The 12,850-nt window shown below is 45.6% G+C and overlaps 1 protein-coding gene across 1 annotated transcript in view; it reads right to left on the bottom strand.

Moving 5' to 3' along the window:
* The window catches only part of ttn.2 (titin, tandem duplicate 2), a 187,914-nt gene that overhangs the window by 131,892 nt on the left and 43,172 nt on the right, over window positions 1-12,850 (bottom strand). The window contains 19 exon segments of the mRNA XM_076138549.1: window positions 172-453; window positions 538-816; window positions 1,047-1,334; window positions 1,572-1,850; window positions 2,989-3,270; window positions 3,357-3,635; window positions 4,645-4,926; window positions 5,511-5,789; window positions 5,886-6,173; window positions 6,266-6,544; window positions 7,242-7,520; window positions 7,939-8,217; window positions 8,504-8,785; window positions 8,881-9,159; window positions 9,423-9,710; window positions 10,006-10,284; window positions 10,853-11,131; window positions 11,508-11,786; window positions 12,266-12,547. Coding sequence (XP_075994664.1) covers window positions 172-453; window positions 538-816; window positions 1,047-1,334; window positions 1,572-1,850; window positions 2,989-3,270; window positions 3,357-3,635; window positions 4,645-4,926; window positions 5,511-5,789; window positions 5,886-6,173; window positions 6,266-6,544; window positions 7,242-7,520; window positions 7,939-8,217; window positions 8,504-8,785; window positions 8,881-9,159; window positions 9,423-9,710; window positions 10,006-10,284; window positions 10,853-11,131; window positions 11,508-11,786; window positions 12,266-12,547 — 5,343 coding nt within the window.

Raw genomic sequence — 12,850 nt, forward strand, 5'->3', positions numbered from 1 at the left:
CGATAAAAGCTCAACGTATCTCCTGGAATCACTGATAGAACTGTGTTATGATGAAATGAGGCTAAGACTTTCTTCAGAGTTCAGACGTGGAGGAGATGAAGATCTAGAAATCTTGTAAAGTCATGGGTGTATCACTTGGCTGTTAGCTTAAAGAAAAGAAGCTGGACTTACCCAGGATGGACACCATTGCATCACAAGTGTCCTTCCCAGCATCATTGGACACTTGGCAAGAATATTTCCCAGCAGCCTCTTTGTCATCTGTACTCAGACACTCGAGGATACAGGAACTTTCAGTTGTGGTAATGTTGTACTTGTACGAGGCAAAGATCTGCTGTCCATCTTTGTACCAGTTCACTGTGATTTTTGGAGTTCCGGTGTACGAACACTCTAGGGTCAAAGGTTTGCCCTTTTCCACCGACATGTCCTTCAGCTTCTTAGAGAATGTGGCTGGTTCTGAGACGAACAAACAAGATGAGGGTAAGTTTATGTGAGGGTGAGAACAGCGTCAAGACAACCATGGCTTCCTTAGAAACCAACCTTTGAGTGTCAGGAGAACCGGGCAGCTCTCCTTTCCTGCATCGTTAATGATCTGGCATGTGTACTCTCCGGCGTGTGAGCTCTCCACGTCAAGCAGCTCCAGCAGGGCCTGGTTGTCCTTCAGAGAGATGTTGCAGCTCCTTCCGGCCACAATCTCCTTCGTTCCTCTGAACCATTTCAGCTTGAGGGGGGTGCTGCCTTTTACCATGGCAGAGAAGGTCACCTTAGAGCCCGGCATGGCCTCCGCAGGCTGAGGCTGGACCACAAAGGATGGAGGTTCTAGTTCAGAGAGAGAAAGAAAGGGAGGTGTCAGCAGAGTTTTCTCTGCTGTGCAAATGCTGGTGGTTTCAGCAAGACCAAAGGCCCCCAGGAATACAACAACTGACCCCAGACCCTTACCCCACCCTTAGTCAGGCCACTTCATAAACTGATGCTGAAAGCTAGCTACCAAGCTAATACCATTAGCTAAGCATTTGGGCATGGTGGTGACGCAGTGCGAGCGTCCTGACCTTTGACTACCAGAGTCGCCCTGGTCTCGCTGGATCCGGCCTTGTTCAAAGCCAGGCATCGGTAGAGTCCAGAGTCTGACATCTTGAGCGTGGGCAGCTTGAGCGTGCAGCTATTATCACCAAAGGAAATGTCAAAGTTGGGTCCGCTTTGGATCTCCTCTCCATCGTGGTACCAGGAGACTGTGAACGGAGGAGAACCCGACACCTTACACTCCAGCTCTCCACACGAACCCATCACCATCTGGCAATCCTTCAGAATCCTGGAGAAGGATGGGGGGATGACCTTGTCTGTAGAGAGAGAAACCATGAAGTCACCCTCAGCTGGAAAGTACTGAAGTACTTTAGCTTTAGTATTTCCATCTAACAGCATCAACCAGGATTGACTAACTTCCTTCCTTCTTCTACACTGAATGACTGCTCCTCAGTCAGGAGCCACAGATCTGCTTATCCTGTAGTCAAGTGCCAGTCTCCTTTAAATCCTCCTCTCCTCTCCTCTCCTCTCCTCTCCTCCCCTCTCGTACTCACCGTGCACAGTCAGGTTGATCTTGCTCAGGTCCGTGCCAACCTGGTTGAGGACCTGGAAGGTGTACTCTCCTGAGTCGACCTTCTCAGTGGAGACCACCTTCAGGCTTGAGATCATCCTGGAGAAGGAGATCTTGTACTTCCTGCTGGACTCCAGCTCCACGCCATCTTTGTACCATTTGGGCACCAGCTCAGGAGTTCCACACACTTTGACCTCCAGGGCGGCCATGTCGCCGGCCGTCACGTTCAGGGTGTCGGGTTTATCGATGATCTTTGCCGGTTCTGGAAAGAAAAGGGGCAGAGTCACAATGTTTTCAACGCTGCAGGTGACGGACAAAGGAAACGAAAAAGCCAAAAACAAACAGCGTTCATGTCATCGCAGAAAAGACAAGATGATGGTGTGAAATATCAGCAACACAACATCAGCAGCTCGTTCTTGAGGGTTTTGTCTTGGAAGAGGTAAAGGGGTTGATTGATAAGTTTTGAGCCGGACTTGGGAGTCGTTGGGGTTTTTCATAATTTTATTTAACTAAAAACAGCATTTTCATGCACGGTGATGACGACAATTTCATGTACAGAGATTTCAGGCTTGATTGTTAAATTATTAACCTAATAATGAGGGTTTGACCCAGTCTACTGAGTTTAAATGGGATTGTTTACTTTAAGTTTATGTCATGAAACTACAGAATTCCTTCTTTTACTCATAGTTGATGACAGATTTGACCAAATTTATATTCATCCACATATAATTCAAGATTTGTGGTTCTTTAATTATTTTTTAAACAACTATTGGCTCACAACTTACCAATCAACCCTCAACTTTGTTCAAACATCCCTCCTGCTGTCACGAGGTGCCAACATTGAAAGAACATTCAAGAAAGATTGAAGATCCATGAAATACTGTGAGAACATCAACAGGTAACATTCTTCACCTGAAGAACCTGGCACATTTGGTTTATTGGGTCAATAAATACTCCAGAATGTTCTAAGAAAGGTCATAATAAATGTCATGGGAACATCTTGGTAATTATAAATAAATGGGAACCTTTAAGGAAACTATGCTGAAATATTAATCGCAGCAATCCCAGAACGTTACTTTATACGTTCCTGAGAATGTTCCTCAGAAACCCGTGAGAAACATCTGCAAATGTTTGTTACAACCTTTCAAGAACATTTCAGGCATTTTCCAGAACCTGGAAAAGTCTTTAGTTTCTGAATTCATAAATGTTTCCCATAACATGGATTACATCCTTTACAGAACATAAAAATAACCCAACATAAAACCAAACCTCTCTGGAATGTTCACAGTGACATTAACAAACCATGTGGTATCATGTAAGGAAAACACACATAAACAGCCTCCCAGGTTTTTCTGCGCTAACATGAACGCCCAGAAAGAGAGAATTATATGTTTACAAACCTAGAACAGTCACGTTAGCGAAACACTCTGCACTCCCGGCATCGTTTCGCAGCTGGCACGTGTATTTTCCCGCTGAGGCTTCGTCGGTCTTAAAGACCTTTAAAGCGACCTGGTTGTTCTCAAAGGTGATTTTCCTGTTGTCGCCATCCCTGAGAATGTGATCCTTGTCCTGAACCCAGGACACAGTCACAGGCTCGGCGCCTTTAACAGACGCTGCGAAGTGCAATTCCTCTCCCAGAATCACCGTCACGTTTGACAGTTTCTTCACAAACGACGGTGGCTCTGAGGAGACGACAACAACATGAGTCAGCCAGGCCACAAAGTCATTCCCAAAAAAATCATGAGAATTGTTCGCTCTTTCTACTGACCTCTGAGTTTAACCGATGTCTGGCAGGCGACGCTCCCTACACTGTTCGACACTTTGCACTCATACTCGCCGGCATCTGAGGGCTCAATGCCGATCGTGTGCAGCGTGGCCGTGCTGCCCTCGCTCACCATCTTATACTTCCTGCTCTCCATCAGAGGCTTCCTGTCTTTGAACCAGGTGACCTGAAAAGGCGACGTGCCGCTCATCTCGCAGTACAGACTCACGTCTTTACCCTTCAGCCCCTCAATGGGCTGTGGCACTTTGACAAAAGCTGGAGGCTCTATGGAGAGATTGGAGGCTGTTACAATGTGGCCCCCATGGGACAGAAATTGAAACAGGAAGATCTCTTAAAGCTGAAATCCGTCACATGCTGTGTCGCCCTCTGTGAAGAACTTCGACCAATCAAGTTATGTTCCAAACTTGAGAGCTATTAAAAGAGGCCGTGGCTCCTGAACCAGCAGAGTTTTGTTCTGGTGAAATTTAAGCCTGAATCACGACGGCCTCAGGTGACCCAGTGGAAGATTCGTTCTGAGTGGATGTGCAGAACGACGTCTCTCTGGTGCCAAAAATCACTCCTTTCTGTCTCTACATCAGCAGCATCTCACATGAGTGTGCTCACTTCCTGTCCAATGTCATGACATGTCAAGTTTAGAAACACCCTGTATATATTATAAAATAGAGGCGGTCTGATGTGAAACAGACAAAGTTCCTGATACAATAAGTTCAGTACCTTATTTACATATATTCTGAATTAGTTAACAAGCTAGCATTAATGTTGGCTAGCTAACGTGAATGAGTAAGGAGGACCAGCAGATGGAAGAGACAAACAGTGAGGCGAGACATCCTCACCTGTACTCAACTGTCCACACCTGCGTTTGTGATTGGTTCACACTTTACATGATGTCATCTCCAGTTCCCAATCTGCCAGATGTGGCAGTGAAACAGACACAGTATGAACCAGTAAAGTCTAACCCTAACCTTAACCGTGATTTTGAGGATAGACATGATCAAACTGCACCTGATCAACACTTCTATGTGAAGCTGGTAGCAGAAACCTAACGCTCACTAGCTGTTAGCGAGCTGAACCCTGACAGGTCTCGTGGTCCCGTGCTGATTCAGGCGCCACTGCATCCACCAGAAAACGTTTAGAGAATTTAGAGGGTACTTTTGGTATTCCAGCACAAATTCAATTGACAAAAATGTTTCTGCTTCTGGAAACCATAGCAACAGAATAGAGCAACACTTTACGGATTTCAGCTTTAACCAACAAGGCCGGTTGGCTAAATAACCTTTGATGCTCAGCGTGCTGCTGCAGCTGACTCTGCCAGCATCGTTCTGAGCCTCACAGGTGTAAACTCCGTCCTCCTCAAAGTTGGTGGTCAGCAGTTCCAGGACTGCGACTGAACCTATAAATGACATCCTGTAGTTCCCTCCGTGGGTGACCTTGGTGTCGTGTTTGTACCAGGTCACTGTCAGAGGCTCTGTGCCGCTGACTTTACACTCCAGACGGAGCGAGTCGCCCTGCTTCACAGACTTAGCGGTAGGGAGTTTCAGCACAAACTCAGGTGGTTCTGCAAAGCCAAAACAGAGACACATTAGCAGCAGGAAAGCATGGCAGCACATTTAGTGAGCGGTTAGAGCAGCTGATGGAGGCGTTAGCAACAACAAGGACAACAAAGCCACAGACAGTCCAGGACGAACCTGTTTAGACAAAGGTCTACACTACAGCGCACATATGATGCTATATGATGGAGTTAATATGAACATTTAGGAATGAACTTTTACTTCGATGTCTCAAGATAACTCAAATGATCTATTAAAGTAAATCAAAGCAGGAAAGTTTGTTAGTTTTAGCATTTATCAAAATTTTCAATAAACTCCATTACAAATATAATTTTCCAGGAGCATTCTATACCTGCCAATCTTTTGGGGGGGAAACTGGGAAGGCCTTAGGGATAGATTTAAAGAAACATTTCTTGAACAATTTATGTGATGCAAAGAACCTGAGATGTTCTGGGAAATAGAATGTTCCTGCAAAGGCTAAACCTTCCCAGAGCATTACCCAGGATGAGGCGCTGTAGCTTTGGACGGACGATTTAGTGAAAAACACGAACGTGAAGCTCAAGCAGATGCGTAACCAAGACAAAGTTCCAACCTTTGACCCTTAAGTCTGCACTAGAGCGCACAGTTCCAGCCTCGTTGCTGACTTGGCAAGTGTAAACTCCGCTCTGGCTCACGGCCACAGAGTAGAGCTCTAAGAAACAAGAGAGCCCCTCCAGCCCTGTGAAGCAGGCGGGCCCGGTCATGAGCTCAGTGTCGTCCTTGAACCATTTGACCGTAAAAGGTGCCGTTCCGTTAAAGGCGCCTTTGAAGCGCACAGTGGTGTTGGGCAGCGCTGCCTGTGACTCCAGCTGCACCACAAAGCTTGGAGGTTCTGAAGAAAACAAGCATGTCCAGGTTAAAGAGGTTTAAGACGTATACACCTTTAAATCACACCACGTGTAAGTCTCATCTGTGAGTCTCATCTGACCTTTGACCCTGAGAGCTCCGCTGCATTCACAGCTTCCTGCTGCATTAGTCAGTTTGCAAGAGTACGACCCTGCGTCCGATCTCTCAAGCTGCTCGATTTCCACGGACACCGAGTTGTCCTGCTGGATCAGTTTGTGTTTCATGCCGCTCGAGATTCGGCTTTTGTCTTTCTGCCACTCCACAGAGATCGGCAGCGATCCCGAAATTTTACAGCAGACCTGGATAAAGGAGCCCAGAATCTCCTGCATGTCTGACAGAGGTTTGATGAAGCTCGGAGGAATGACTTGTTCTGTTACCCAAAGGAGAATTAAAGAATTACGATTACAAACACTCTGACTTTGTGTAAAGCGTGCAGAGGACTTGTGGTTTGCTGGAACTAACCGAGTACAATCACTCTGACTTTACAGGTGCAGCTGCTGATGTGATTGGCCACCTGGAACTCATAGTCCCCCTCATCCTCCTTCTGAGCTGCCTGAATCCTCAGGTTGCTGATGACATTATCAAAGGTGAGTTTGTGGCGCCTGATGGACTGAAGCTCTTTCCCGTCTTTGACCCATTTGACCGTGAGCTGAGGAGAGCCGCTGACCTTACAGTCCAGGCTGAGCGGATCTCCCACCGTCACCTTCAGCACCTCAGGCTTCTCTACGATCTGAGGAGGCTCTACAGCACCAAACACAGTCAAAGTCAGGAGGGCATCGCCATGACAACAGAAGGTAAACATGTGATGTCACTAAATGCTAAATCTCCAAGCCCCACAATGTTTACATGGTTCATAAAACCAACATTTCAAATCTAAATCCTTTAGCCATTTAAGTCTGAGTGAAACAATTAGTGGAACTTTGATTGGTTGAAAATGTAGATGACTGAAGTAAGCAGAACAAAATAAGAAACTGGCAAAGGGGACTTCCAGGTTATCTGAAATTAAGACGATGACCCCCCTGTCCACTAAGTGGAGCTGTAGCACTGGGAAAATGCAAGTACTAAGAAGGGGGTAGTTACTGTCATTACCCAGACATTAACTTTCACAGGCCACATAAACAGAGAGTCAGAGCAGTAACCAGAGCTGCAGGCCTGCTCTTCTCTAGACCAGGCTGCTTGAAACCAGCAGAACTTCCCCAGGGTCAGTTCTCATGGACAGAAAAACTGCCATGAAAGAACTAAACACCTACTTAAGTATTTTTTGAGAAGTATTTTACCCACCAGACTTAAGTGGTTAAAGCATTTACAGAATGTAAACCCATTATTGAATATGAATGGAGTCAGATCAGACTCAGCATCAAATCTATGGATTAGCATCTTCACTGAACTATGAACTCCCTCTACCATGAATCAAAGAACATGTTGTGTATTTGGTTACCTTGCACCACGAGGGTGGCAAAGCACTTATCCTGCCCCGCCTCATTCAACACCTGGCAGGTGTACTTCCCACCATGAGCAGCCTCACAGGCCGGAATCCTGAGAACGGCCACATTGTTCTCGAATGTTCTCTCAATCTTTGGATCCTCTAGAATCCAGTTCTCATCTTTCTGCCACTGCACAGACAGAGTGTCAGAGCCCTTCACCACACACTGAAACTCTGCCATGTTCCCCAGAACTGTGATGGCATTTTCCATCCTTTGGGTGAATGATGGTGGTTCTGTTTGGAGGACGTTGAAGGAGAGTAGTCAGTTTACACCATAAGATGCTGGTAGAATGCAGATGAATTCAGATTTCTGAGGACACGTATGCTCTTCAACCAAATATTGCAGACCTGAGTTTATTTCTTCAGGTGGTCCTGCTTTTGGTGATTTTATTTCAGTGATTTCAAGAGTGAAAGCTTGTTTAAGAAATGGAGATCATTAGTCCAGCTAGTACTAGTTAGTTTAATTTTCAACCAATTAACAGCAGCTTAGATATGTGTTTCCACAAAGACCAGATGCTTCTCTGGATCCCGAAATGAAGGTCCAATGCAGATTGCACACTTAAAACGTACAGAACTCCTAGAAGAAAAAACCTCAGGTCCAAAAAACTGAGAATGATGAGTGTGAAAACGCTGTTAGTCTGACGAGACCAACCTTTGATGGTGAGCGCAGTCTTACAGGTGCAGCTTCCCACCTCGTTAGCGACCGTACACTGGTATGCGCCAACATCTACAGCATCACATTTGTGAACTTCCATCCCTACGGTGCCGTTGAGCTGTGAGAAGCTGTGTTTGGCGCTGGGTCTGATCTCCTTCGAGTCTTTGTGCCATGTGATCTCAAATGGTCCAGTCCCTGCCAACTGACAGGAGAAACTGGCACCAGAGCCCTGAACCACATTAGCTGGAGATGCTTCTCTAATGAACGACGGAGGGTCTGAGGTGAGAGAAAACAGCCGTCACCAGAGGCTCATCAAGAGGGTCAAGAACATCAACTCTGTCAGGAGTGCAATGGAATTTGTGGTCTGCATTTAAAGCGTCCCAACTATGAGGAGAACTACAGTCTAGTGCCTAAGTCCTCACATTTCATAATAACTTCAAATGTGTCATTTAACTTTAAAATCTAAATAAACTGCTCCTATGATGTCAGATGGACTCTGCTGCCATAGTTGCCGTTTCAGGACGCTGCATCCAAAGTCCAGCTATTTTGAAACTTGACTGACCTTTGACCTTTAGCTCCATGCTGCAACTCTCGCTGCCGGCCTCATTACGGGCCTCACAGTAATAAAGGCCGCTGTCTTTTGTTTCAGCCCTGCAGACATCTAGAGTGGCTACAGAGTTCAAGAACGCCATCTTGTGGCGGTCGCTGGGGCTGATCTCTGAGCCCTCTTTGAACCAGTAGACGTCTATCTCAGGAGTGCCGCTCACCTGGCATTCAAACACTTTACTCTGACCTGGCCGGACCACCGACACACGAGCCGGGGTCCGAGTGAACTTAGGGGGCTCTGAGGACAAAATGAAATGAGATCATCAGAGGGTGACCGCTCACGAACGCATATGGCACAAATTTGTAAGACTTTAAAAGCTAAAAAGCAAAAACCTTTGACAAAGAGCGCCGCCTGGCAGGACGTGGAGCCCACATCGTTCTGGATTTCACACGTGAAGTCTCCAGAATCAGAGGTTTTGGCAAATAAGAGCTCCAGTAAACTGGAGGTGTTGTCTTTGACTACGGAGCAGTCAGCGCTGGACAAAATCTCTTTGTTGTTCTTAAACCACCTGATGCTGAGAGGCGGCGTCCCCGAAACCAGGACGTTAAACTGAACCTTTGAGCCAGGCAAAACATTCATGGACTCTGGTTTTTCTAGAACACATGGAGGTTCTGGAAGGAAACATGGAGAGCAATGTGAATCCTGAATTATGGTTCAAATATCTTTTAAAATGATGAGTAAAATCTGTTTTAGGCCCACAAAGAAATCTAATATTTGAAAAAATTGATTTGAATTTGTGCCACACATACGCAGCTTTCTGTCTATGGCAAAGATACTTTACAGAACATTCATATAAAACATTTAGATGTAACTTAAAATATCTATGACATATATTAGAATATACAGTATGTTGGATCTTGGTATGGGGTCAGACCTTTAACAAACAGGAGCCCCGAGCACTGCACGGTGCCGGCCTGGTTTTTAGCGATGCAGGTGTAGCTGCCGCCGTCTCTACTGTCCAGACCGGAGATTTCCAGGGAGGCTACGTTTTCGTAGAATGTGACTTTGTGTTTGCTGTCGGTCTGGATCTCTTTCTCATCTTTGTACCATTGTACCGTGATGGGCAAGGAGCCGGAAATCAGACACTCCTGGTGAGCGAAGGACCCTTTGATACCTTCAGTCTGCTTCAGTTTTCTTGTGAAAGACGGTGGAATGATTTGATCTGACAGACAAGAATAAAGAACAGTGAGACAGAAAAGCCTCCACATCCACAAACTAATCAAATGTCTTCAAGGTTACTCCATGGCTCTGATTTTGTTAGTTTTGGACATTGAAACCTGGGGACATTGTGACAGCATCAGGACCAGGACTGTTCCAGAGTCCAGGCTAAAGACAGGACTGAGATCTTGGTGGGCCTTTTGTAATTTGGGATGATGTCCAAAGTTATGAAAACTAGAACCAGGTAGTAAAACTTGGCCTGAATCGCCTAAGTCCAGGAGTACAGATCATGGACTGACCCAAAATGGTGATCGTTGCCTCACAAGAGCTTTGTCCCACATCGTTAGAGACCTGGAAGGTGTACTCCCCCTCATCGCTTTTATCCGTTTTAAGAATCTTGAGCACAGACGAGGTCTCGCCACTCTGGACTTTGTATCTCTGTCCTGAGCTCAGCTCCTTGTTGGCCTTCAGCCAGCAAGCCTTCAGGGGTTTAGTGCCTGAGAATCTGGCCTCCAGTGTGGCCGGATCTCCCTGAGTCACACTGATGGACTTTGCCTCCTCTGTGATCTGAACCGGCTCTGAGACATCAAACACATCATATCAGTGACAGCAGGACCAAAATGAATATGAACGATCTAAAGATGGCTCGTGGTGCGTTCATGTACTCCTGCAATAGCTTGAAAATGCAAATGTTAACAACCTGAGAACAAATGACTTTTGAATTTTGGGTAGGTCTTGCTGGAACAGTGCTAAAGTGGCTCAGGTCATACTGTACCTAGAGCCTTAAGGCTTGAATCTGAACCGGTTAAGCCAAGAGTCTGCATGACTCGTCTCAATGCAGATTGTAAGAGTTTTATTAATTCTCGAGTCACACGAGTCAAAACCAAAACCTTTTGCTGTACTTGCTGTACTTTTTTGCAAACTGTACTATTCTTTTAGTTCAATCAGTTCAACACCTACATTGCTTTCGTGTCTCTGTGAAGAACTTTGAATGGCCTTTGAGCTGGAAATGTGAAATACAAATAAACTTGTTTCACCTTGGTGATAAAGTGGTAAATATCAGATTTACAAGTTCATGGGGAGCACCTGAACGCACCAATGTAAAGAACTGGACTCATCAGAATAATCTGGACCCGGTGAACGCACCTTTGACAGTCAGCAGTGCAGAGCAGTTCTGGCTGCCGGCCTGGTTCTGGGCCTGGCAGCTGTATTTGCCAGCTTGTTTGCTCTGTATGTTGGTGACGTGCAGCGTAGCCGTTTTGTTCTCGTATTTGATCAGTAGGTTTTCAGCCTCCTTCAGCTCATGCTGGTCTTTAAGCCAGGTCAGGACGATGGGCTCAGAGCCTTTTAGAGTGCACTGCAGAGTAGCCTCGCTACCCACCAGCGAGCTGAGGTTCTCCAACTTCCGTACAAAGGACGGAGGTTCTACAAGTGAAAATATACGTCGGTATTACAACTTAAAATTTAGATTTGTCAGATTTGAAATAAAAGCCCACAGATTGAATGTGATAATGAGAGTTATTATGTCTGAACTCACTGACATTATTAGAAAGCTCCACTTTAGGTCTTACTAGTTCTTATGGCCCAGATCTTTGTAGTTCCAGTTTTTTGGGCTTGAGAATTTTTTTTTTTGATGGAAATGCTCAAAAATAGCTAGAAATCTGATTCTTGAAATTCAATAATATATATATGTATATTTTAAGTCTGTGACCTGGTTCAGACATAATCTCCTCAAAAATCTTTACAGTTGTAAAATGAGTGGATTATGATTCAAAGATGAACGCATAGTTTCCTCACAGACCTTTTAGAGTCACCTGACAGTCACATGACACTGTGCCCACTTCGTTCTCCACCACACACTTGTACACGCCCACATCGGCGGACTCGAACACCTGCACCTGCAGAGCCACCAGCTCGTGTGTCACTGTGATCAGGTGTCTCTTATCATTCCGGACCAGCTTTGAATTCTTATAGAAAGACACAGTGAAGGGGGCGGAGCCAGAGACCTGGGCCTCCAGCATCATCTCTGAACCTTTCACCGCGTCTTTGGACTCCAAAGAACGCACAAACACCGGCAGCTCTGAAAACAGACGGAGCCATCAAGGTGTCATTCATCATCACACTCCAGGCTTACAGTGTCAAACTCAACTAGATTACACATTCATCTGGTTTCCTGTGTGTTCCTCTACTGCCCGCCCCTAATGGACAGGGATAGAAGTGAAGACAGCTATTCAGAACAAAGAGCTTCGACAAAGAGTCGAATGATAAGTTCTAAACCTGAACCACCAAAAGAAGTGAGCAAAACCTTTAAACATTCAATATTACCAAACCTGCTCATTTACTCTTTCTTTAGGTGAGCTGGTGGTCAGTGAATGTGATCCACTATACCAAAATGTTGTTCTGTCTCATTTTTGTATGAATATGTGTCGTACATTTGGTAGTTCAGGCTAGATAACCGTAAAAATGTTGGTTCTTTTTCTCTTCTTAGACTAAACATGGAAAAATGTTAAAAACTTCAGAGTCTGTCAGGAAAGGGAACTTGGATGGAACAGAACCGACCTTTGACGGTCACTGTGCTGCTGCATCGGTCGCTGCCAGCCTCGCTGGACGCCACACACACATAATCTCCACTGTCCTCTACTGTACAGTCTGCTATCTCCAGAGAAGCCACCGAGTCAGTGGCGCTCATGGCAGGTTTATGCCCAGAGCTGATCTCAAGCTCATTCTTGAACCACTTAAATGTGATGACAGGGGTTCCTGTCACTTTGCACTCCAGCCTGGTGGAGGCGCCGCTGGTGACGAGCTTAGTTGCCTCAAGTTTGCTCACAAAGGTGGGAGGTTCTAAGAGAAGAACATTGGACATTGGTTTACTATCAGACACAGGGGACAGGGAGTGAAAGGGGAGGAAACAATCAATGCTTTAGAGAAAAAATGTGATGTGACAAAAATGTCTCCAACCTTCATCGGATTTAACAACAAGTTTAAGTTCAAAAAGTGGAAGCAGAGGTCTTAGAAAGTGCAGAACACAAGCCTCTGGGACCTCTGGCTTCATTTAGGTTTCCAGTGATTGATTAAGTTTGGTGAACCTGGACATCTTATTTCCTGTGTTGGTTTGTCCATCTGTTTGTGTCAAAAAATCTTGGT

The sequence above is a fragment of the Genypterus blacodes genome, unplaced genomic scaffold (assembly GCF_046128005.1).
Source record: "Genypterus blacodes isolate CSIRO-AG114 ecotype Tasmania unplaced genomic scaffold, CSIRO-AGI_Gbla_v1 ptg000376l_1, whole genome shotgun sequence".
In the NCBI taxonomy this organism is placed as follows: Eukaryota; Metazoa; Chordata; class Actinopteri; order Ophidiiformes; family Ophidiidae; genus Genypterus; species Genypterus blacodes.